A 24,307-nucleotide genomic window follows, 5' to 3' on the forward strand; every position below is an offset into this window, starting at 1 on the left:
ACGGTGAGAATAGAGGGAGGCAATGGCAGTGTGTGTATGACAGTCATAGTAACAGTGTTCTTAAAGCCGTGCAGCATATGAGGGTTGCAATCCACTATATCATAGAGCGAATGCCTCAGTGTTCCCAGGCCAGCTCTGGACTTGGCCCCGTGTGAGCCTCAGTGGCTGTTTGTTGAATAAATAATAGGTGTGTGAGCAAAACAGTGATGTGCAGGTGAGTAAGTTCCTGGGTGATTAAATGAAGAGATGACTGCATGAAGCAGCAAACGGATTGATAAATCCCAATGACTAACATGTTTCAGCACACGCTACGTGACAGACCCTATTGTAAAGGCTTCTCTTAATCCATGCAACAACTGCATGAGAGAAGTACTATTACTAACCCCATTGTGCAGATGGAGAAACTGAAGGTCAGAGAAGTTGAGTGACTTACTCAAAGCCACAAAGCCCCCAGGTGGCAGAGTGGAGATTCCAGCCCAGGCAGGCTGACTTCAGAGCCCAGAGCACTAAACCCTACACAAGTCCTGCTGTGTGAACCAACGAATGAGTGGGTGAATGAATAAATACATGCAGGAGCCCTCTTGCTCTTAGCTGTGGGCAAGGCAGGCCGCTTTCCAATGGGGAAGCAGAATCTCTGGGGCTGAGGTGGGCATCCAAGGTCCAGACCTTGGGTGGTGTCTCCGCCAGGGTAGAGTGTGACCGCATGGCCTCACTCACGTCCCCTCCCTCTCCCTGGTCCGCAGGCACATGCCGCGATGCAGCACTACGGGGTGAACGGGTACTCGTTGCACGCCATGAACTCGCTCAGCGCCATGTACAACCTGCACCAGCAGGCGGCCCAGCAGGCCCAGCATGCCCCCGACTACCGGCCCTCAGTGCACGCGCTTACCCTGGCCGAGCGCCTGGCTGGTAAGGGCCGTTTGTGGGGACGGGGGCTGGGGGGTGGAGGAGAGATCTGGGGGAAGAGGCTCTGGAAGGTGAAGACAGGAGGGAGTACTGGGAACGTTTACTCTGGGAGACTCAGGAAGACCCAGGTCGCTTAGTAACACAGGGAGATGTCAATTCAAAATCTATGTGTGAGTGTCCAGAGCACCCTTGTTTGCCAGCACTGTGCTGGGCCCTGGAGCTGCCCTATGCCTTCAGATTCCCTTAACCACCCTGTGAGGGAGGGATTCCTTAGCCTCTCTCACAGGTGGAGAGACTGAGGTAGGAGGTAAGGGACTAGCTCAGAGCATTCCAGCTAGGAAGTGGCTGGAGTGCCCAGGGAGTCCCATCTGTAACAGCTCCCACGTTTTGATCACTGATTGTGATGCCAGGCACTGTGTGAGGCGTGCGCTCTCTCTCTGTGCATCTAACCAATCAACTCCAGTAAAGGGAGGCTATTATCTCCATTTTATGGACAAGGAAATGGAGGCTCAGAGAGGTTAACTCTAGGCAGGGCTGGGGTAGGAGATTAGAATGTGACATTATGGCTAAAAATCTGAGCTTTGAAGTTACAGACTTGCAGTCATTGTAGGGTCTGCCCACTCACCTCTCTTCTCTGAGCCTCAGCTTCCCCCTTTATAAACAGGGAACATGGTGGTACCCATCCCATAGGATGGTTGGGATGTTATTTGAGATAACATACTCAAGGTATTCAGTAGGGACTGGTAGGTGCTCAGGGGAAACTATTACCCAGGTCCCAGGGGAAGTGCCCATGAGGAAGCTGCAGCCTGGTCCCCCCTCTCCCAGTTCAACTGATTGTTGCCCTGCCCTGGCAGCCCCTCAGTGAGCATGGGAAGGATTTGATGGCATAGGTGGGGCACGTGATTTCCTGGGAGGTGAAGCCACCCGCCCCATCCTGTCCCAGGCCAAACCTCAAGCAGCTGGTGAATTGCTCTGGCCCTGGGCCAGGTGGTCCTCAGAGGGCTTTAGGACACTCCCAGGGAGACCAGGTGCCCAGAGACTCATGAGCGGGCACGGCAGGAAGAATGTGGCGAGGGTCAAATGATGGGGCGGACCAGAGAAGCATGATCAGCTGATGCAGTCAGGGAGGGCTTCCTGGAGGCCACGGAGCAGGAGTCAGGCCTTAATAGGACAAGGAAAGGGTACTAGCGTGAGTAAAGGCACAGAAATGGGATGGGATACGAGGCCTGGGTAGGGGTTCCGGCCTGGCAGGGAGGGTGAGGCAGCCGCTTCTACTCCTTTAGACCCTGCCAGGCTCTGGGAAGGGCTCAGTGGGTAAAATGGAGCCCCTGGTCACCTTCTGTAGATTAGCATGGGGTCATCAGTCTCCAGTATGGGAATGTGGGTGCAGTCCTGCCCGGGCTATGGCTGCTTCTCTGGTTTGGAATGAATTCCCTGTGCCCAAGCTGGTGGTGACATTTGATCCTTACCATGTTCCAGGGCTCAGAGAGGAAGAGTCAGGGACAGAGGCTCCCCTCTGCTGGTGGGGACAGAGGAAGTGGAGTAGTCAGTGCTCCCACCAATTCTCTAATCTTGAGAAGGAGGGATATGAGCTCCAGGCGGGCCTTTGTATGGAGACCTCGCCTTCCAGCAGGAGGTTTTGCTGATGGTACAGAGAGCCTGGCCTCCCAGGCTGTGACTACCTCCCACCTTTGTAGTCCCTGGAGCCAGCAGCAGAGGGCTGAGCTGTTGCTCCCACACCCAGTGTTCTACTGAGAGGGGTCCTCACTCCTTCCCCTCCCACAGCGTGACCAGCATGAGCTCAGGGCTCCGTCCAGGCTGGGATTAGTGCCAGTTTGTAAGAGGTTCAGGGGTCCCTCTTTACACTGAAAAAGGAGCAGCCCAAAGTCTGAGGCTTCCTGGATACCCAGTCGCCTCCTACTTCCTCGTTTAGAGTGTGGCGTTGACTCCCCAGTCCCTGGAGTGCAGGGGAAGGACCTTGGCAGCCCTGTGCAGAGGTTGACACAGCTCGGGTTCCCTTCAGCATAGATAGTCCAGGGTCCACTTATGGGTGTTGGTAGGCGGGAAGAGAGAGGTTAACTGTCCATCCTCCAGGGACTGGTCAAGCAGAAGCGTTGGAGGCTAGACAGCAACCCCAGACAGACATCTATGCTGGGAGGTTCATGTTCCCAGCACGTCGGCAGGACTGTGGAATCTGTGGTCCACCAGGCCTGTCTCCCCTCCAAGCCTGTGGTGGTTAGTACCTGCTCTCTTTGTCCTTCCCTCCTGGAGGAAGCAGCTAGAAGGGTCAAGACCACACGCAACAAGGCTTTCCTGTGTTCTGAGGGCCCTGCCAGAGCCAGGGTTTCTGTTGAGGAGACATAAGAGCAGGAGCCTCAGGTTCTGCCATCAGAGATTCATAGGCCAACTGGGATGATGAGATTCATACCCAGAGGACATAGGATCAAGTGCCAGTGAATTCCATCTACTCAGTCAGACCTCTCCTAACTGTACCTTGCAGATAAGTCATGGCCTGGCTTCTCATGGTCGGGACAGTATTTTGTTGGTATCTAGAATCTAAGGGTCATAGGCTATTAGAAGCTTTGTGACATGGACTTCCAAATTATTAGCATCATGTACTCTCAGAATATTATACCCTTATTATTCTGGGACTTTAAGGATTTTAGGGCAATGCCCACCCACCTACCTACCCACCCACCCCAAACCAAATAAGGAAGATCACCCTCAGTCATATTCCTGACAGCCATTCATAGAGATGAGTTAGACCTCAGTGGTCCTGATAGTGAATGATGGGGTGGAGCGATCTTGAAAATCCAGCCACATGGAGAGGAGATGGGTGATTTCCAAGGGGGAAGGACCAGGGTCTAGCTCTGGCAGGATCACAGTGGGTCAGAGCAGGGTAAGGTTCAAAATCTATTTCCCATAATTAAATGGGCCCCCTCTCCTTGCCCTCCAACGGCTGTACATTTCAAGACATCATCTTGGAGGCCCGCTATGGCTCCCAGCACCGCAAACAACGTCGCAGCCGCACGGCCTTCACGGCTCAGCAGCTCGAGGCCCTGGAAAAGACCTTCCAGAAGACACACTACCCGGATGTGGTGATGCGTGAGAGGCTGGCCATGTGCACCAACCTACCTGAGGCCCGGGTACAGGTAGGACCCAGCTCCTCTAGCTAGACCTTGCAGGCAAGCACCAGCCCATCAATCTGGCTTCCTGCTGCCCAGGAGCCAGCACTTCAGCCCTTGGTGCAACTGGTATCTCCATGAATCCTTCAGTGACACGGAGGGTGGGTTGGAAAGGATTGTGGGTGTGTGTTTGCTACAGGGCGGGGGCAACCTTGCCACTCACACTCCCTCCGGGAGCACCCTGCCCCACAACTCTGCTGCTTCCCCTCCTCCACTCCTTCTCTCCTCGCCCTGTTCCCAGGTGTGGTTCAAGAACCGCAGGGCCAAGTTCCGGAAGAAGCAGCGCAGCCTGCAGAAAGAGCAGCTCCAGAAGCAGAAGGAGGCTGAGGGCTCCCACGGGGAAGGAAAGACTGAGGCCCCGACTCCAGACACCCAGCTGGAGACTGACCAGCCCCCCAGCCTGCCCAGCGGAGACCCCCCTGCTGAGCTTCACCTGAGTCTGTCGGAGCAGTCGGCCAGTGAGTCAGCCCCCGAAGACCAGCCAGACCGGGAGGAAGACCCCCAGGCAGGGGCTGCGGATCCCAAAACTGAGAAGAGCCCTGTGGCTGAGAGCAAGGGGCTGGGCTGCAAGAGGGGCAGCCCCAAGGCAGGTGAGGCTCAGCAGCAGCTGTGGGTGGGCCAGGGCCCAGCCTAGGGAGAACAACCAGGTCTAGTCGCACGGGGACCTGGCTACGCGAGGGGAGTCAGAGTAGTGATAGAGTTAGCCTTTGTGGCGCTGGACCTGACCCAGAGAAAGGACTTGGCCATAGCAGGCCTGTTCCAGGTGGTCACCCTTTAGTTGCTGAATACTGGAAGGGTCCAGGGAATTCAGGGGGTCGGGGGAGAGGCTGTGTGGCAGGGGAGGGGTGCCTGGGGAGCTCAGGGCAAAAGCTATTTATCAACCATTATGGAAATTTTCCAGTATTTTAACAACCAGTACAGATATACCAGTGCATACTGGGTGAGTACCATATGGGTACCAGAGAGTCCCACATGCAGCAGAGACTCAGAGCTGTGTTTTTGACGGAACAGACCTCTGGCAGGAGGCATAGCTCAGTCACAAACCCTGGGCTCAGGCAGGGAGTGGATGGGGCTGTGAGCTGAGAGCTGGAGGGGAAGGGGAGCCACAGACAGGAGAGGGGAAAGGGAGGTGACCGCTCTTGAAAAGAAAAGGAGTCTTTGGGTGGGACATTTCTGTACTACCTGATTTGCTTATGGCTCAGCCATTCCCCATGTCAATCTGTGATTCTGTTGTGACGATTTCAAGAGTAAATAAAACTCTTTTGTCCCACCAAAACCAACCAAAAACAACAACAAAAAACAAAAAAAAAAAAAAAGGAAAAAAGAAAAGGAGTCTCCCTAAGAAGTCAGACATGGGGGCCTTGGCAGAGTCTGGTGCTCCTCCAGGAAGCTTGGGTCCCTCCCTCCCAGGATTCTGGGGGACGCTTCTGGGGGGATGCTCAGCCCTGGCTGAGAAGGGTAGATATGGTTTCAGCCCAAACCTGCCTTGTCTGCAGCTCCAAGGGGGTGGCAAGGCCGAGGGAGCCCCTCCTGGCAGACCAGTGCCCTGTCCTGAGTCCTTGATTCTTGGTTCTCTGCTTGCAGATTCCCCGGGCAGCCTGGCCCTGGCCCCTGCAGCCCCTGGGGGCGGCCTCCTGGGCCCCTCCCACTCTTACTCCTCATCCCCGCTGAGCCTCTTCCGTCTGCAGGAGCAATTCCGCCAGCACATGGCCGCCACCAACAACCTGGTGCACTACTCTTCCTTCGAAGTGGGGGGCCCGGCCCCTGCTGCTGCTGCGGCTGCCGCCGCCGCCGTGCCCTACCTGGGCGTCAACATGGCCCCTCTGGGCTCACTGCACTGCCAGTCCTACTACCAGTCGCTGTCAGCGGCCGCTGCTGCCCACCAGGGCGTATGGGGGTCTCCACTGCTGCCCGCACCCCCCGCAGGCCTGGCACCTGCCTCGGCTGCCCTGAACAGTAAAACCACGAGCATCGAGAACCTGCGGCTTCGGGCCAAGCAGCACGCGGCCTCCCTGGGACTCGATACGCTGCCCAACTGACTGCTGGCCTCCCACCCAGCCAGGGCTCTTGGGTGCCCCCAGCCCAGCCCCACGGTTATCCCAATACGGCTCTCAGGGAGTTAACTCCAGGAGCCCAGGGATCCCGAAGCCTTGGAGTCCTGCTTCCTGTTCCTCTCCCCCTCCCCCCACCAGAGCTCCAGCCCCTGGTGAAGCCCACACCTGCACCCTGCCCTCTGCATGGCCCTGCTTGGATCCCACGGAGGCTGAATGGGGAGGAGGTGAGAGGCTGGTGCCCCCAGCTTTCCTCGGGGAGTGAGAGGCTCTCGCTGGCTAGATCCCCGCCTCAGCGTCACCTCCTCCCATCCCTCCCTTCCTCCCCTTCTGTCCCTAGTAAGTGTGTGTGGAATGTGAGATATATAAAGCTATATTTTCAGGCCCCTGCCTGCCCCAGGCCCCCTGCCCTGCTCCATCTCTTCTCCTCTGCTGCTCCCGCCTCCACCTGCAGCTTCCACATCTCACTCTGGCCTTCCCTTCTCTCTGTCTGTCTCCCCTTTCCTTCTTCCCTGACTGCTCTCTCCCTGTCTCTGTCCAATTCCCCACCCCTTCTCTCCCCAGCCTCTGTCTTCCCCCACGTCTCTCCTCCCTGCCCCTGCTTTTGCTTTCTTTGGTGCTGGCTGCGTTGGTGTTGTCAATTCCCAAGCTATGTTTTGTTTGGGGTTGTGGCTTTTTAGTTTTAGTAATTTTGCTTCTTCCTGTTCCTCTCCTTTTGCTTCTTCCCTGCCTGTCTCCTCCCCGCCAGCACTCTCTTGAGGCAGCTGTTCCTTTGCATCCCCAGTAGAGGTGATATGGCCCTCGATGGAGACCCTGGAACCACTGGAGCTACAGGCAGTAGGGGGCACTAATTGCCCCCCTCCCCCAGCCCAGAGTCTAGAAGGGCATGTTCTCTTCTCTCTCTTTTCTAGCTATGAGGACCCCCCCATACCCCTGATTGAGGAGGAAGGGAGTGGAGGCAGGAGTCAGACTGGGGCAGGCAGTAGAATGGCAAGGCAGCATCTCTGGCTGCCACAGCGTTCATCCAGGCCTGACCACAGGGCTCTAGACCTCTCTTTGGTGAGACTTCCCTGGGTGGAGGGAGGCAGCAGGGAATGGGTGCTCTCAGAGAAGTGGTCCCACGCCCTGGGCCTCCAGGTGCTTCAGTTAGTGTCCAGGGCAGGGGTGTGGCTAAGCCAGGAGGGAAGGTCGGACTCCAGCTCCTGATCACGGTAAGCGCAAACCATGCAGCAGTGTGGAGTCTCAGGCTTCTGCTGGCATCCTGTCCCAGAGCCAACTGTCGAAGTAAGGGCTTCTGTCCAGGTAGTCACTGGCTGGGAAAGGTATGCTCCTGCTTACGGCCAGGAACCCAACCCAGCAAACTCCCTCTCCAGGTGGAGTAACCTTGAGTCAGCCCGTAGCCTCTCTGGGCCCATTTCTCCACCTGGATTAGATGGCCTGTAATGTCCTGTCCAGCTCTAACATTCCGCACGTCTGTGCTTACAACCCTGCGGGGCAGAAGTTTTTAGTTAAATTAATAACAACCACGAAAAGGCTCTCAAAAGCACAATGTATGAATTAGAAAATGACTGTTGCCTTGCTGTGGAGCAGTGGGTATCACACGCACAAGCCTCTCCATGGGTACAGTCACAGTCTCTGCATCTCAGTTTCCCCAGTAAGTATAATGGGTCCTTTCAAGTTGAGACAATCTGGATTTGATCCTGTTTTTCTTGAGTTTTAGTCCAGCTTCTGTGGTCACCCCATCTCTAAGCCTTCACATGGTCTCAGGGGCTCAGGGTAAGGGGAGGGAAATGGCTTGCACAGATTCTGGGTCATGATGCCCAACCCTGTGCAGCTCACCACTGAAGCCTCCACACCCTGCTTAGGGAAGTTGCATCTGAAAACCATGGTAAAGATTCCTAAGGCTTACCTCCTCTCCCAGTGGGAAGAGAGGGGCGTCTACTGGCAGGATTGCTTTGCAGAGTAGTTGATGCCCATGACCCTTGGGGAGTTCGTCTGGCCTAGGGCATGGAGAAGGCTTTGGATGGGAGCAAAGTGAGGGGGATGGTAGCTTGGGCCAAGAAAGCTGTTTGAACAAAGCAGTGGAGTGAGACTTTGTGGATGATGGGGAAATGGTGGCTGGCTTCATGAGAGGTGGGGCTGAGGGTCCTGAATCCAAGATCTCACCTGGATGTGGCAGGGACCAAGGCAGGCAGGTGAGGGTTTCTGAACAGGGGGAGTTGAGCCAGGATCAGGTATCTGAGATTTGGAAGGTGACTCCAACAGCCACAGGAGATCAGAGGAGAGACTTGGGCAGGGAGACAGGAGGGTAGCAGAGACTCTAGGAGACAATAGGGATTTCTGGTTTATCCTCTGGGATCAGCTCCAGGAAGTTCTGTTTCTGAAATGAAAGCAATCTCATCTAGCCCAGGCATGGGGACTGAAGCTTTTTGCCTGTCCCTGGAGGCAAATGACTGTCACTGGACCTTGGAATCCAATAGCTCTAGACATGACCATCTCCTCCAGGAAGCCTCCCCTGACTTCCCAAGGAGCAAGTCCACCCCGGAATCATGTTCTATTGTGACAGAACCAGGGCCACCTCTGGCTCAGCCCAGCTTCCTTCAGAGCTTTGTCAATACTTCCTCATTCAATTGACCCAATTCCACCAGCCCAGAGAAGGCAAGGAAAGTATATGTGGTCCCCTTCTCCGGGCAAATGTCAACGTAGCTTAGGGGACCAGCCTCAGTGACTGAAAGCAGCTAGAGAGCAAGAGGGGAGAGTACTTGTAAGCGGTACCCTGCATCTCCTATGAGCTTGGGGCAGGCCCACCACACCTGAGACTGAGGCTGAAGTCTCTCCCAGGTTGGCCTGGTCATCTCAAGGCTGAGAGCCAGAGGCTCTGACTGCTCCTTCCAGGAAGGCCTCATTCCTCTCCTCTCCCTCCTGTTTGAGGTCTCCATTTCCCTGCTTCCTCACTTCCCCAGAGCATGATCCAGGGGCCTGGGCCCCCACCCCGACTCCGCAGCAGCGGGCTGTACAGATTGCTTTCCAAACCAGCTGTTTTGTGACCTTTTGTGCTTAGAGGTCGTGCCAGCCTGTGGCAAAACCACTGTGTACCGTATTTATTTATTCTGTTAGTTGAAAAAACAAGACTCAAATGCTCCTCCCCTGCTCCACCCCCTGCGTAGTACAGCATGACACTCTGTCCTGTGTATCCCTCCGTCTGTCTGTCTGACTTCCTGTGACGTTGTGACCTGTTCTTTATCCTACTTGGCTAATAAAAGAGAATCTGGCAGCACAGCCCTCGGTCCAGGTTCATTCCCAGAGAGGCCCATGGTGGGCTGAGCAGATGTCGTCTGCCTCAAGGTCTACTCACAGTGATCCAGCGCTGTGGCCAGTGGTCACGGTGGTCTAGCGCTGTGGCCAGTGGGGGAGGAAGGCAGGACTTGTGATTGGCCACTCCCTCCAGGGCCCTCACCAATCTGTGGCTGGTGTGCCACTCTGGGGAGGTCATGCGGAGCAGAGGGACCAGGGCGGGGAAGGGTTCCACCATCTTCTCTGGGCTGCTTGGTCCTCACCCAAGCCTGTGTGGCAGGGCAGCTGGGGGCTAGGGCCAGCTGAGGGTATTCGGGGTAGTCTGGGGGATGGGTATGTAGGACGGAGAGGGGCGGGGGTTCTGTGGGGATGACAGGAAGGCACACTGGATCTAAAGCCAGAGCTGTTCTCCAATGGGATAGGCAGCTTATGGAGGGAGGGAGCCCTTTGTCCTCAGAGGTGAGAAGGCAAGAGGAGGAAGAGGGACTCTGCTGTGGTGCTGGATGGATTGGAGGTTTATGAAGCTCCTCCTTTTAAGAAAAAGACGACTGGCAATTTCCCCTACTCAGACGTCATGGCCCTTCCCCGGGGTTCTGCACAGAGGGTCTGCACAAGGCCCCTGAGCCAGAAGGGGTGGTGCAGGCTCGGGCTTGGGGTCTGGGGGTGAGAGTCCCCTCTGGGGGTTTCCTGGGAGGAGAACACCAGCAGACCTGACTAGTGTGCAGGGAGCTGCTTGCTGGGCTTCCCAGGGAAGGTGCCTCAGGCCAGAGGGACCCATGGGGCCCTGACCCCCCCATTTCCCAGGTCGCTGCTGGACCCTAGGAGGCACATTCCTCTCTCCCCAGTGGGGCTGCGGATCAGGGCGGGGAGCACCCCCTTCACCTTTCCTTCCCACCTCCCTGGGAGGGGCTGGCTGATCAAATATCTGCCCCAAATCTCCTACTGCCCCTCCCAGATCTGAGCCCTGCCTGCCCCTACATACCTCTGCCGCAGGTATACACCTTCCCTGGTGGAGAGGACACCCCGGGAACTCTGCAGTTCAAATCACTCATGCACTCAGCACTTACTGAGCACCTGCTGTATGCCTGGCCCTGTGCTGGGCACATAGGAACGAGTAAGGAAAACATGGTCCCTTCTCTCAAGACAGTACAAAACAGGGTCATTTGGGGTTCAAAAAATAGCCATGGGAGTTCAGAAGAGGGGTCCCTAGCTCAGCCCAGGGAGGTCAGGAAGGCCCCTTGGGAGGAGGACTTTTGAGCTGAGTCCCATAGGTCCAGTGTTCACCAGGAGGGCAAGAGAGAAGAGTATCCTGGGAGGCACAGCACACACAGAGCTGCAGGACCAACGGCTGGTGAGCCCCGAGCCCTGGGGGAGCCAGGGCCTGTCCAGGTGGGGCTTGAGAACGGTGAGGGGTAGTGTCAGGGGCTGAGGAGGGAAAGGGAAGCTGGGAGCTTGGACTCAAGCTCAAGGGGCATTGGGAGCTATTCCCAGTGGGGGAATGGGGTGATCAGATTTGCATCTTAGAAAATCCCAACCCCCCATACCTTTGCGGCATGGTGGCTCGGGAGGAGGTAAGGAGACCGAGAGGAGGCCACTGTCACATCCTGGTGGGAGGAGGGTGGCATCAATGTGGACTAGGGGAGGAGGGGTGGGAGGAGGGGTCAGACTGATGAGAGATTTAGGAAGTAGAATTACTATGGTTACTGCAGGTTTGGGAGGGGTCAAGGGTGCTCCTGAGTCTCTGGCTTGGTGGATGGGGACCCTTGGGCTGGGGTGAGGGGAATGAGCCCGAGTTAGACTGGTCTTTGGGGCACATTTAATTTATTCAAGGGAAGATGTTGGGATGTACTAGATCAGGGCACAAAAGAGGGGTCTGTCTGCGCTGCTTAGACTTTATTTAATAAGTACTTACATAACACTTTCTCCGTGACTGGCACCTCACAGATATTGTCATTTAATACTCACACAACGCTATGTGGTATTATTATCCCCATTTAACAGATAAGGAAACTGAGGTGCAGAGAGGTTAAATAACTTGCCCATGACCACACAGCTAAGTATTGGGCAAACCAAGGTATGAACCTGGCTAACCTCAGAATCCATGCCCTTCACCTTGGTGGTTGTCAACAGAGACAGAGAATGAAACCATGTCACTAAGTAAGACCACACAGGGGACTCTGAGGATAGGACCTCAGGGAAACACTGACTACAAAGCAAAGAAAATTCTGTTATGGAGTTGGGACAAGCTGCTCCCGGCTTGCTGTTGACTTTGGGCAAATAACTGCCCCTTTCTAGTCCTCAGTTTCCTTTTCTGTTGACTGGGAATCATTAACTATGTCCAGCCTGCTTCCTGGGAGGTTTAGGTGAGACCAAGAGAAGGGTCTGGAAGAGGTCGAGGGGCTGAGTGGCCTGTGCCCGGCACACAGTAGGTGCTCAGACAGCCCACGGTGGGTGAGTTGAGAAAGGCATGGGAGCTCCCTGGAGCTTCTCCCTGAATCTCCATTTCCTTAGACCTTGGCCCGTGTTTTCCTTCGGTCCAGGGTTCTTTGGGGGCCCTGTGGAAGGGGCACCATCTGAGAGGGTCCTGGTGGATGGACCCCTTTAGGGCGGGGCGGGGCGGGGTCCACCCCTCCCCCGTTTCCCACAGAGCTGCCGGGCCTGGAGCTCCCCCACTCCCACCCCGCCCCGTCTCTCATTCTCCACTCCCTTCTGGGAAAGCCGATTAGGAGGCAGCCTCCTGCCCACCCCGCTGACAAGTTTGTCTGAACTTCCAACAAAGGCCCTCAGAGGGCTGCAGAGGGAGGGCCCGGCACCAGGAACCTGACACCACTGGCCGGGATCACCCGGGCAGCCTGTGCAGCTCTGCTCACCCTGTGCAGGCAGGAAGGTCTCCCAGAGGGGACCTGGCCCCTCCAAGGCCGGGGGGCTGGCAGGCTGGGAGACATCTCCCCCTGGGAGCCCCTCCTAACGGGGACAGGGCCAGCCCCAGGAGGACAGGTGGGGATCTGCATACATTCTCACCCACAGTCACACACACACTCCCAACTCCCAGGGACGCTCGTACCCTCCCCCGCTCACAACCACACACACTCACACACGTATCCTCTCTGTGATACACACGGGACGTGCTGACTTCTGCATTGCACCACACAGTCTCAGGGTGTCTGTGTGTCTGTCTCTGCTACACTTGCACACACCACCCATACAAGCCCTCAGCCTCGCCTGGAGGTTGCACACTTGCCCCACTCCCAGATGTGCACTCTTCCTGGCTTATACTCCGGACAGCATTCCCCCAACGCTGGGATAGTGGCTCCAACTCCCCCGCTACACACAGGCCTCCAAGCCACACTGCCAGCTTGGTGCCTGGAGATACTCCACGATTGCTGCCCCGGGCCTGCTGAAGACACTGCCCAGATACCCGCACGAGAGTCAGACCCGGGCCTGAGCTACCGTTTAACACCCTCGTTCCCTGACTCCGTACATCCATCCTCACACGCCATCTGCTCTCTTGAGGACACCTTGGGGACACATAGGCCCCTGGGCTCAAGCCCTGTATTGTTCTGATGTCTCCATTTCAAAATCCTTAACTTTTTTTTTGGCGGTACGCGGGCCTCTCACTGCTGTGGCCTCTCCCGTTGCGGAGCACAGGCTCCGGACGCGCAGGCTCAGTGGCCATGGCTCACGGGCCCAGCCGCTCCGCGGCATGTGGGATCCTCCTGGACCGGGGCGCGAACCCGTGTCCCCTGCATCGGCAGGCGGACTCTCAACCACTGCGCCACCAGGGAAGCCCCCAAATCCTTAACTTTTAAACAAAGGACCCTGCATTTTCATATTGCCCCGGACTCCACCAAGTATGGAGCGGCTGTCACTCCCTCATCACAATCTCCCTCAGTCTGACTCACTCGGCCCTTCTGAGGCTTTAGAAACTCAGAGTTTCCAGAAAGCTCTCAACTTTTCCCACCTGCCCGAATGCCTCCACTTCGTCTTACAGCTGAGCCTTCCCCGTCCACTCCCATTCCTCACCAGGCAGCTGAGTGTGATGGGTGGAGGGAACTACTAAGAATATACTACACTTCTATATACCTCCTCCTAGTGCAATCTTGGGGCTCAGTGTCCTCATCTGTAAAACAGCCTAATGATAACACTGACTTCGGGGTTCTTTGTGAGGTTTAAATAACATCTGTAAAACACTTAGCACAAAGCCTGGCATCTAGTAAATACTCAATAAATACTTGTTATTATTTCTATGATTACATTCTTATAAGTGCTGGCAAACAAAACTAGACTGGCCCTATGATTGTCTAGTGGGTAAAATAGAGATTACTCGAATAATCACACATACATAAATGTGAAGTAGCAGCAGTGAATGAGGAGCACAGGGCTCTAACTTCGAGAGGTTTACAGCTAACAGGAGAGGCAATCTGAGGCAAGGATCAGGGATTGGTCTGGAACAGGCCCAGGAATAAGTCTGAGGCTAGAATCAGGGATCAGCCCGGGGCACATTGGTTAGGGGACAGAGGTGGGGCTCAGAATGGGGCCAGGGTCAAAGCTTTGTGTGTGGCTGGGATCAGGGATCATTTGGGCCCAGGGGTAGGGTTCAGTCTAGAGCAAATCACAGCTCAATTAGAGGTCAGAGTTGGGGCTCAGAATGGGGCCAGGGCAGAGCTCAGTTCGGGGCACTGCTGAGCTAAGTCTGTCACTGGTACCAAGTCAATTTCATTTCTAGCAGTGACTCACTGTGGGGCTGTTTTAATAAGCTGCTAGGCTTCTGTGAACCTCTGTTTTATCATCTGTAAAATGGGGAGATCTCTGTCTACCCCCCCAGCCCGTGGGAATCCAGTGAGCTAATAATGGAAGCGGAGGATTAAACCGCTGCCACAGCTGCTAATGATTCTAAGCCTGGCCCCCTGGGGTGCTCCTCCCCCCCCGCCAGGCTGGGGAGGCTGTGCCATCCTCACCTAAGTCCCCAGCTGTGGGGAAATCGCCACCCCAGCCTGGGATGCTTTCCAAGAGGAGTCTGGAGATTTAGCAAAGCCCTTCGAAAAACAAAGGCCACAGGAGCGATATTTCCTCCTGGGGGCTGACTGCCCAGTGGTTCCTTTATCTTGGCAACCAGGGTTGAAGAGCCATTCTTGGAAAGAGCTCGTGTGGGGCGTGTGCGGGTGCATGTGAGTGTGAGCATGTGCTTACAAAACTGCGCTTTGTTGCCGTCCCCACCTGAGCGGCTGCAGACCTGGAAGCCTGGGTCCTTCAGAGTTCAGCCCATCCAGCCCTCGCCTCCACACAGGTGTGCTGGGCAGCCAGGAGGGCGGGAACACTTTCTTTTTTACCTTAAGATCTTCCCGGAGGAGAGAACTCCAAGAAACAGGGACCCTCGTGCCTCAGGAACAATGTAGGCTAGGCTGAGGTGGATGTTTGACAACATGGGAGAAATGAAAGGGAGTTTTGGTTCTTTTAGCAGGTGCAGGGCATCCTCAGCCCTGGGGTCCCTCCCCAGCATACATGGCTCCTCTGGAGCAGGGCCGACAAGATGCCCAAGAGGCTTGCCTCATTCAGACTTACCTTCAGTCTGCTCTTGGTAAGCCACCTAGAGAGAGACTGTGCAGCCAGCAAGCCCCGACCTGCCTCTCGGACTGTGGGACATGGGAGAAGTCCCTCTCTAGGCCTCAGTCCCTGTGTTTAAGTTGGGCTTGGACTGAAGCCCCTGACTGCACTGGGTGGAAGCTCCAGGTATACAGGCAGGACCTGGAGTAGCTGGACCTGCAAAAGGAGTCCTTCTGCCTGTCTTTTCCTCTCCCTTTCTCCTGTTCTAGCTGCCAGGATCCCACTACGCCCAAGCGAATGGACAAGGGTGGGCTGGCGGTTGCCTATTGGAGGGCCTGATGTGTGTGGATGGTCTGGGGATTCGTGCTACAGGTTCTCAGAACAGATATCCTCAGGGGCCCTCCAGTTCAGTCCCCATTTGGTCAGGAGTCACTAACACCCAGCCCCTGCCACAAACCCGCAGGGATGGGAAGCTCATTACTTTGCAGGGCAGCCTGCTCCAGGTCTGACTGGGAAGTTCTTCCTCATTTGAGCTGAAACCTGCCTCCTCCTCCTCAGGCCTGGCCTGGGGGGTGGGGGTGGTGTGCACACAGAAGACATCTATTCACACTGTTTTGGGACGTTCAACCAAACTGGACCACGTGGCACCTCCCGCACTCACTGTACCCCTTCCCACCTGTCTGCTCTTGCTAATCAGGCCTTCTGGGGAAAGCCTGTTCACTCTTCAGAACCCATACATATGCACCCTCGCCAGGAAGCCTCACCTGATCACTCCTTAGCCCCTCCCTCTCTTGACCCCTCTTGGCCACCCAGGGACACCGAGATGGAGCTCCCTGAGCTGGACTTGGCACAGGCAGAGTCAGGCTCAGAGTTGTTGTGGAACCAATACTGCACCTGTCTAACTGAACTGGAGGTGCAGCGTGAGGGGCGGGCTCTGCCTGGGACCCTGGGAGCCCGGTTCCTGTCTGGCCTTGCTTTGTGGCCCTGGGCAAGCCCTGGCCTTTTCTGGGCCTCTGTTTCCTGTGTAGAGGTTGGAGGGTAGTCTATTCAGGCCACCCGCCTGCCTTGGATGGCCTTGCTTTCTGAATGTCCTGCTGAGTTTTCTCTTCTGTGTGATATTCACCCCCCAGTTTCCTCAGTTGTTCCATCCAGGGCCTCTCCCCATGCTGGACCACATGACCCGCTATGGGTGCAGATGGGGCTTGGAGGCACTCGTGGCAAAGGCCCAGCAGCTGCCCAAGGAAGTGGGATGAAGGGGTGTCCAGGGATGGTGCCCAAGGGCCAGTGAGCACCCTTTGGCCATGCAGGGCCTCGCCCTTCTCCTTTAGAGATGAGGCTGGGCCTGAGGCTGAGGCTGTAGCCCAGTCCCTGTCTCTTCCTGTCTCTTCTCTTCCTGAGGATGTGGCCCTGTCTTGGCACAGGCTTTAGCTCCCTCCTCTCAGTCTTGAGCCCCAGTGCCCACACTTTAGGGACCACCCGCCACCAGTCTTTGTGAGGTGGATGGGAGGGGCCTCAGTCAACTAATGTTTACTGAGCACCATCTATGTGCCAGACAGCCTGGGAACTGGGGATGCAGTGCTGAACGAGACTGTCCCTGCTCCCAAGGCACTCATTGTTGGTGGGGAGACAGACAACAGGTAGATAGGTGCTGAAACAAATATGTTTGGGGTGCTGATTAAAGGTTATGAAGAAACTCAAATAGAGAGTGGGGTCAGGGTGCAGCTGAGGAGACGGATGGAAGGAGCAGACCAAGAGTGAGGCCAGAGAGGACCAGACAGATCAGATCGACAGGCTGGCGCAGGCCTGGAGGCTCCACTGAAGGCTCCACTGAAGGCTCTGGGGGAGAAGGGGTGGGGGGTGGTGGGATCTATTAAGCTGATGACTCCAGGCCCTAATCCTGTGCCAGGCCTAGGCGGGTAGTGTGTGTGTTGGGGGGAGGGGAGCACCCCCGCTGGGGTGTAATTTCACGCTGAAGGGCCTGATGGGGCGTCCCAGGGACTGATCCTTTCTGGATCAGAAAACTCACTTCCCTTTGTCGCATGCAAGGACGATTAATGCTTTAACCCTTTGTGGGCTGGCCTAGGGCCAGCCCCGCCCCTCCCCCCCAGCCCCTTGGGACCTAGCCCAGAGCCCTTCGCCTCCAGCCCCATCAGCTCCTGGACCTGGTCCTGTCTGCAGAGAGGGAGAAGCTGTGACTGAGGATAGCCAGGGGACAGCTTTCCAAGCAGCTTTTCCATGTCCCTGTTCCCTGGAATGCAGCTGCCCAGGCCCTGTGCCCCCAGAGACGTGAACTCCCCACACTTATCTGCAGGTTCTCTTATAGCTCAGTTCAAGTCCAGTCTCCTTCAGGAAGCCAGGGGTCTAGTCCACCAGCCACCACAGCCTTCCCACATGTCCTGCGAAGGGGCTCCCACTCTCTCCCGGGGGGGCCCCTCCCAGCGGCCGTAAGCAATACAGCCATAACCGCCTAGTCCCGCTGACATCGCAGCGAGGAATTAACACTGCTCCGCCCCACACCCCCAGAAGGCCAGGTCCCCTGACCCTCACAGTCCACGCCTCCACTAGCACCCCAGGGATAGCCCTGGCCATTCTGTCCAATGGTGGCATTGCAGGCCTGGGCAGCTCACCACCGGCAGCCCCTGCCTCTCCGCCCGCTCGAGATCGCGGCCCCCCTCTCTCCCCGTCTCTATTCAAAGCTCCACCAGGAAGTTGTCGCACCTTCTCTGGCCCCTCCCCTCGCTCCTCGCAGCGTAACTTCGCCGCATCCCGGGGCAGCCCGGGCGGGTCGCCCCTCCCAAGGGGGGCAGAGGGGCAGGGACCCGGGCTGGGCCTCCCCTAAGCTCCCCGGGTCTCTGAAACCCCAGCCCCGTTAAAAGAAAGCCCCTAAATGTTATTTACACTTCGGAGTCTTAAAAACCATTAACAAAAGCCACTTAATTCAATTATCTTCCCGGCTGGCTCGGTTCTCAGAGCTGAGCGCGGGCCTCCCCTTGCCGCCACCCCCCGCCACCCCCCCCCCACTGTCATTGTGTCGGGCTAATGAGGTAAACTGAAGCGAGCCCTGTCCCCCCTGACAGGTTTATGAGAATTTAATAAAGCGTGGCCGGGACCAAATGAGTTGCCTCAGCCTGGGAGAGCTCATTGTCTTCGGCGTCAGCGTTTTTGACTCGAGCCGCCCCTCCCCCGCCCCGGCTCCCGCCTGGCTCGGCCCCCACGCCCGCGCCAGTGCCGCCCAAGGTGAGCCTGGGGAGGGCCTGGCAGAGGCCCGCTCGGGCCCCGCAGGGCCGAGGCTCGCCGGGCCGGCCCTGACCTGGGCAGTGTGCCCTGCGGAGGGGATGCATGGTGCCTCGCGGACCTGCCTGTCCTCACACACACACCAGACCCCGGGAGGGTACGGGGACCTCCGGGACTCCTCCTTCCCGCCTCCCTGCTCCTGTCTCACCCACCACTGCCAACCTGAGGCTGAGGCCTGGCTGGAGCCGCCTTGAGCATGATTCACTTCCTCTTGCTTGTCTGCAGTGACCGGCCAGAGCGAGGGGGCTTCTCTTCCTGCTAGGGTACACGGTGGGGACACGGGGCCCTCAGTCATGACCTGGTCACCTTCTCCCTTTTGCCCTGAAAGGTAACGAGGGGTGGAGCACAGCCCAGTGAGTGGAAGGGACTTGCCCAGGTCTTAGCGGGAGTCAGAAGTGCAGATGGAAGAGGCGCCCAGGCTGGAGGCCCCCAGACGCGCAGGCAGGAGGGCAGGCCTCACCGGAGCTCCAGGGGTATCTGGAGAAGGCCCAGCTGTCCTTCGTTCCTCATGTCTCGAACAGCCTAGAACCGGCCTTTCTCTGTCTGGCCTCTCAGGGATGCAATGTCTAGGAGTTTCCAGACCATTCAGAGACCCAGAATTCCTTCTTTCCCCTTCCAAAGTGTTTCCAGAAGTTACTTCCTTCTGGGGCTGAAGCCTGGCCTGAGAACCTCATCTGGAAGGTCCTGAAGTCAATGGGGTGTGTGGGAGCCAGTCTTAGGGATCAAGGCTCAGTCTGTGACCATGATGAAAGCTCAGTCTTAGTTCAGGGTCAGCATTCAGTGTATTGATTAGGGTCAGAATTCAGGTTGGGACCAGATTCAGGGCTCTGTGACCAGCGTCAGGCTCAACATGTTACTAGAATCAGGGCTTAGAGCATGCATCAGGGTCAGGGCTCAGTCTGTGACCAGAATAAGGGCTTAAAGTTTGTCCATGACCAAGACTCAGTCTGTGCCCAGATCAAGGTTCAATTTTTGATAAAGTTCAGGGTTTAAGTCAGAACTCAGTCTAAGATCAGGATCAGGGTTCACTGTATGGCCCAGGCAGGGTCAAGGCTCCGAATGTGATCAGGATCAAGCTCAGGTCAGGACTTAGTCTAAAATCAGAGTGAGGGCTCAGTCTAGGACCAGACAGACCTAGGACTTACCTGTGTCCTTGATAAAGGATGTCTGTGTCCAGCATCAGGTCTCCCTCTGTCGTAAGGTCAGGTTCCAGGGTTGGAGGTGTCACTTAGTGAATTTGGGTGATTTTAACACCCACCCCCTTCATGCACACCCAACTCCCTTCTCCCCACCTCTTCAGAAGAGGAAAAGGCAAAGTTGTGCAGTCTGGCTGGGCTGTCTCCTCTATCCCCCGTCGTGTGCCCAGGGTGCCCTCTGGTGGCACTCCCTGGCAGTGCCGGTTTCCTCAGTCTTAGCCCATCCATCTGGCCATCTCCTATGTAGGGGAGCCTGGCCCTCAGGTGCATCCATTAATGCTCATCTAGCCAGCTCTATATTCCTGTGTCACCCCACCTCCCCACAAAGTAGAAAACAGGAATTGGCCAGGAGAACTCCCAAGCGCATAAGGAGCTTTTCTCCCTTCCTGTCCAGAATCAGGCATCTTGATAAATCCCTATTTCCGGCGGCCCAGAACCTTAGCTGTGTGATAACATTCACACCCTTTACTCATTCAGTCGTTTGACAAATATTTATGGGGCACCTACCTTGTGCCAGGTAGGCACTGAGTGCACAGCTGTGAATAAGCCAGAAGTCCCAACCTCTTCGAGCTCACATTCTACTCACTTCTCCCTGATCCCCAACTCCTAGTGCACAGACCTCATCAGAAAGGCACTGGCATCAGCAGAAGGTTAGGTGAGATTCAGAACTGGGCAACTTCAAGTCCCTTCTCTCCCCTAGAGTCAGAGGTTGGACTACTCTAGGTTCTGGTTCTTGGTCTTCATCTCTCCTCATACGCCTCATCTGGACTCATGGCTTCACCACCGCCCACAGGTCAATGGCTTCTGCATCTGCCTCCCCAGGGCTCTCCATCTGGAACTTGGGCCTGCGGCTCCAGCTCCTACAGGACAGCTCCACTGGGTTTACCGACATTTCATCTGACCACAGCCCTTGCTTTTCCTCCACCATATGCCCAGCTGCTCAAACCAAAATTCTAGAACTTCCTTCCAGATTCCTCTCTTTCACTCCCTTAAACTCCCCTGACAGGGAGACCTCAAAAATGGGTGTTGAATCGGCCCAGCTCACAGCCACCACTCCGGTCCTGACTCCCAGCGTTTCCTACTGCAATGACCTCCTAACCCGGCCTCTCTTTTCCCTCATGTCCCTCAACATCTATTTTCCACATAGCAGGCAGAGTGAGCTGTGCAATCATAAATCAGATCATGTCACTTCCCTGCTTAAAACCCGCCAGTGGCTCCCATCTCACGGAGAATGAAACCCCAGCCCTCACCCTGCTGACTAAGCTTCACAGAAGCTGAGCACTACGCCCGCTCCCACCTTCTCCAACTTCATCTCCCACTCTTGTCTCTACAGCCCTTCTTTCTTGGTCTGACACAATGGAAGCCAAGTTCATTCTCTCCTTAGGGTTGCACTGGCCACTTTCCTGAGCTTGAAATGTTCTTGCTCTAGACCCATGTGTGGCTAACTCTTGTCAGTCAGAGCTCAGCTTAAATGTCACCTCTCAGAGAAGACCTCTCCATCCATCGAAGTCCCTCTGTCACACCTTCCTATTGTGATTTTCTGCACAGCACTATCAACTAGCTCGTATTTTTTGTCTTGTTTGCTTACTTATTTAATTCTTTAATTCTCCCCCAAGTAGAACGTAAGCTCCTCCAGAGCTTGTTCACCAAGCTATGGGTTCATAGTAGGGCTCAGGAATTATTTGTTGAATTAATTAGTAAAAAATGGTCCTAAGTGGCCACCCTCATTTCTTCTAGTGGGAAGAGAGGGAGAGGATCTGAGTTCCTGGCCCTTAGTGGGTTCCCTTGTCTTGGTCCTCTGGGAGGTGGCCTCACTGTGCCACCCCTGAGCTCCCCCAGGCCCCAGACGGCACCCCTCCTTTCAGAAGGACCAGCTATGTGTCCTCAACTGCAGCCTCTGGACCTCTGAGGACATACCCTGGTGCCTCAGTTCTGAATCTCAGGGCCAGGAGTGGGAGTGGGAGGGTTTAGCCTTCATCCCAGGACCCCTCGGTAGTGTCCCAGAGGGAGGTGCCAGTTCCTGCTCAGATTCCTCAAGGTCAGGGAGCTTGCTGCCTCTGTGCCCTCAGAATCACCTCCTCTCCTTCCACAGAAACCTGCTCCCCACCTGGTGGCCCGCTGAAGCCCCTCTCTGCCCTCAGTGCCTGGTGCCTGCCCGGGAGGGGACTGCAGACATGCGGGGACAGGGCAATCCTCCAGCCTCGTGTGTGGAGACTGCGGCTGCCCTTGGGCCTCGCTGGCTCCACGGTGGATGCATTGCCCTAGGGGGGCCTGAAGGGATATGAGGGGAGGAGTCCCCGGGTGTGGCAGGCCTGGAGGGATACTGGGGGGAGCTTTGCTAGGGCTGGCTGATTGGAAAGTGGGTCCTGGGGTATAGAGCATGTCTCCTGGTGTGCCTGGGGAGGGAGAGGAGGCACAGACGGGACAAAAGATGACCTTCAGCTGGCGGTGACAATGCAAGGGAGACTCCAAGGAGCCATGCCCCACAACCCGCCCTCTGCTGCCACCTTGATCCCATTCTATTCACTCACACCATCGCTCTGGGGCCCACTGCCTTGAACCCTATCACATGCTCACTCTCCTCCCCAGCAGCCAGGCTCCAAGACAGGATCTGGAAGTCTTCTTGTAGAAGAGGAAGAAACCATGATGGTGCAACTCCAGGCCTCTGCCAGCAGGAGGGGGAGGGGTTTGGGCTGGGCCTGGCATTCCTGGGCTAGAATCTGGGGTGCCTCTTCTTAAGAAGGTGGTGGGAGAAGGGTGGTCCACACCCCAAGGCGGTATCAGCAGTGGCCCCTCTCACCTCCTACTCTTCCAAGGCAGCAGGTGGCGTCTGTGGCTGCCAGTGGACCAGAAGAGATAGGCCTGGAGCCTGGGGAGGTGGCCTTCCTTACACACACACACACACACACACACACACACAGACACAGGTGGGGGTGGGGGAATGCTCTGAGAAGAGGTCATCAGCTCCAGGGGCTAGATGCTTCAAAGGTTAGGACCATCAACCCGTGCTAATTAATAGAGATGACCTGCTCAGAACCCACTGAGAGGGAGTCACTCTTCTTCAGGTCAGTGGGAGGGAGACAGCAGGAGAGGAAGAGGCAGAGAGAGGGTCAGAGGAAGGGAGGAAGAGCCCCAGGGCTGGTGGAAAGTGCCTGCGCCAGGGCAGAAGAGCAGCAGAACCCAGCCTGGAAAGAGAAAGGGAGGCTGATGAAACCAAGGGTAGCTGGACAGGGAGTCATGGCCAGCCAGGGGTGGTGGGCCAGTGCGTGCCACCATCACTGGGCACTGCTTGCCTGGGTCCCTGAAGTGAGAGGAGGGGCTGGCTCAGGGTTGCAGTGTCTTCCCCCCAGCCCCCAGCCCCCTTGTTTCTTCTTGCAGGGCAGCCTGCATTTCTCTACCAGGCACTCTCATCCACCTGGACAGAAGACAGGCTGAGCCCAGACTGCAAGCTCAGCCGGGCCAGGAGAAAGGTGTAGGCTTTGCAAGACCTGGGGAGCCCTTCTTTTTTTTTCTTGCGGTACACGGGCCTCTCACTGTTGTGGCTTCTCCCGCTGCGGAGCACAGGCTCCGGACGTGCAGGCTCAGTGGCCATGGATCATGGGCCCAGCTGCTCCGCGGCATGTGGGATCCTCCCAGACCGGGGCACGAACCCGCTTCCCCTGCATCGGCAGGCGGACTCCCAACCACTGCGCCACCAGGGAAGCCCTGGGGAGCCCTTCTTACCTCACCATCCCTGCTGGGTGACCCAGCCCTCAACCACCAACACACACACACACTCACACACACACATGCTCCCACACAGGTGTGATGTCAGACAGTGTCACCCCAAATACTCCCACACTCCCCATCTCATAACGTAGCCAGGCTGTCTCACCCACAGTCACACTCATGTACTCATCCAGCCACCCATCCGACACCCTATTTCCACAGATGTTCACAGGCACCCACAGTCTCAGACAGTCTTTTGTTCACAGTCACACACTCCTCTCCCTGGGGCTCCCTTCCAGGTCTCCAAGGGGGGCTGGTGCTGGGATGATGAAGCACTCTGCCGCAGGGTGGGAGGATCGAAGACTCCAGGGTGCTGGGTCAGAGGCCCCGCAGTCAGCTCCTCCCTCCTGCGCTGCACAAGGGCAGAGGACGACTCCAAAGGTGATTTATTAAGGAGCGAGGGAGGTACAGCGGGAATACACAGTGCGGTTCACACCGAGACCTTCAGGGTGGGAGGAGCCCCCTCACCACTCCTCCCTGTTGGCCCCCAGCTCAGCTCCCCCTGCTCTAGTCGGGCAGAAAGGGTGGAGTGTGCTCAACACAGTTCTATCTTAGGGATGATCTGGCTCAAATCATATCCTCCCCCCATTAATCCCAAAAGGTCATGTTGGGGTAGAGACAAGGAGGGCGGGGAGGGACAGGAGGGGAGCGGGCAGCTTTTCACAGCAGGCGGGGACAGGAGACAGCCCAGGCTGAACCCGTCCTTTCTCCCCCTCTTCCTCCCACCCCTTGGGGGCGAGGGCCTTGCTGAGAGCCCCTCAGAGCGGCTCTGCTCACAGTGCCCAGGGAGGGAAGGACCAGCAGCCCAGTTTCCGGACGTCTGGGGAGTGAGGTAAACTAGGGCCCCGCAGACCCCAGCCTTTGAGGGCCGTGCCTGGACACCATCCTCACACTCCCCCCTCCCTCCCCCGGAAGTTCCAGAGATGGGACAGAGGAGGCCACCTGTGCCCAGCACCGGACCCGTATGAAAATTTTCTTTTTCTTGTCTCTCCTCCTCCCTCTCTTTCTTCCTAATGGCACTGAGGGGAGGGAACCGGGACAGGGGAGTCAGGGCCAGGGACCCGGGCGG

At 56.6% G+C, this 24,307-nt stretch overlaps 1 protein-coding gene across 2 annotated transcripts; it reads left to right on the forward strand.

Annotated features, from left to right (window-relative positions):
- The first annotated feature begins 746 nt into the window (after window positions 1-746).
- On the forward strand, window positions 747-6,130 carry DMBX1 (diencephalon/mesencephalon homeobox 1). 2 transcript variants are annotated; one of them, XM_060083167.1, is made up of 4 exons: window positions 747-909; window positions 3,880-4,058; window positions 4,333-4,681; window positions 5,676-6,130. In XM_060083167.1, the coding sequence occupies exons 1-4, from the start codon at window positions 756-758 to the stop codon at window positions 6,128-6,130; spliced, it is 1,137 nt and encodes a 378-aa protein (XP_059939150.1). In that variant the 5' UTR covers window positions 747-755. The 2 variants fall into 2 exon arrangements, with proteins under 2 accessions (XP_059939150.1, XP_059939145.1); XM_060083162.1 differs by having other exon boundaries at window positions 756-907; window positions 3,863-4,058.
- Window positions 6,131-24,307: the final 18,177 nt, after the last annotated feature.

The sequence above is a fragment of the Mesoplodon densirostris genome, chromosome 2 (genome assembly GCF_025265405.1).
Source record: "Mesoplodon densirostris isolate mMesDen1 chromosome 2, mMesDen1 primary haplotype, whole genome shotgun sequence".
Lineage (NCBI taxonomy): Eukaryota > Metazoa > Chordata > Mammalia > Artiodactyla > Ziphiidae > Mesoplodon > Mesoplodon densirostris.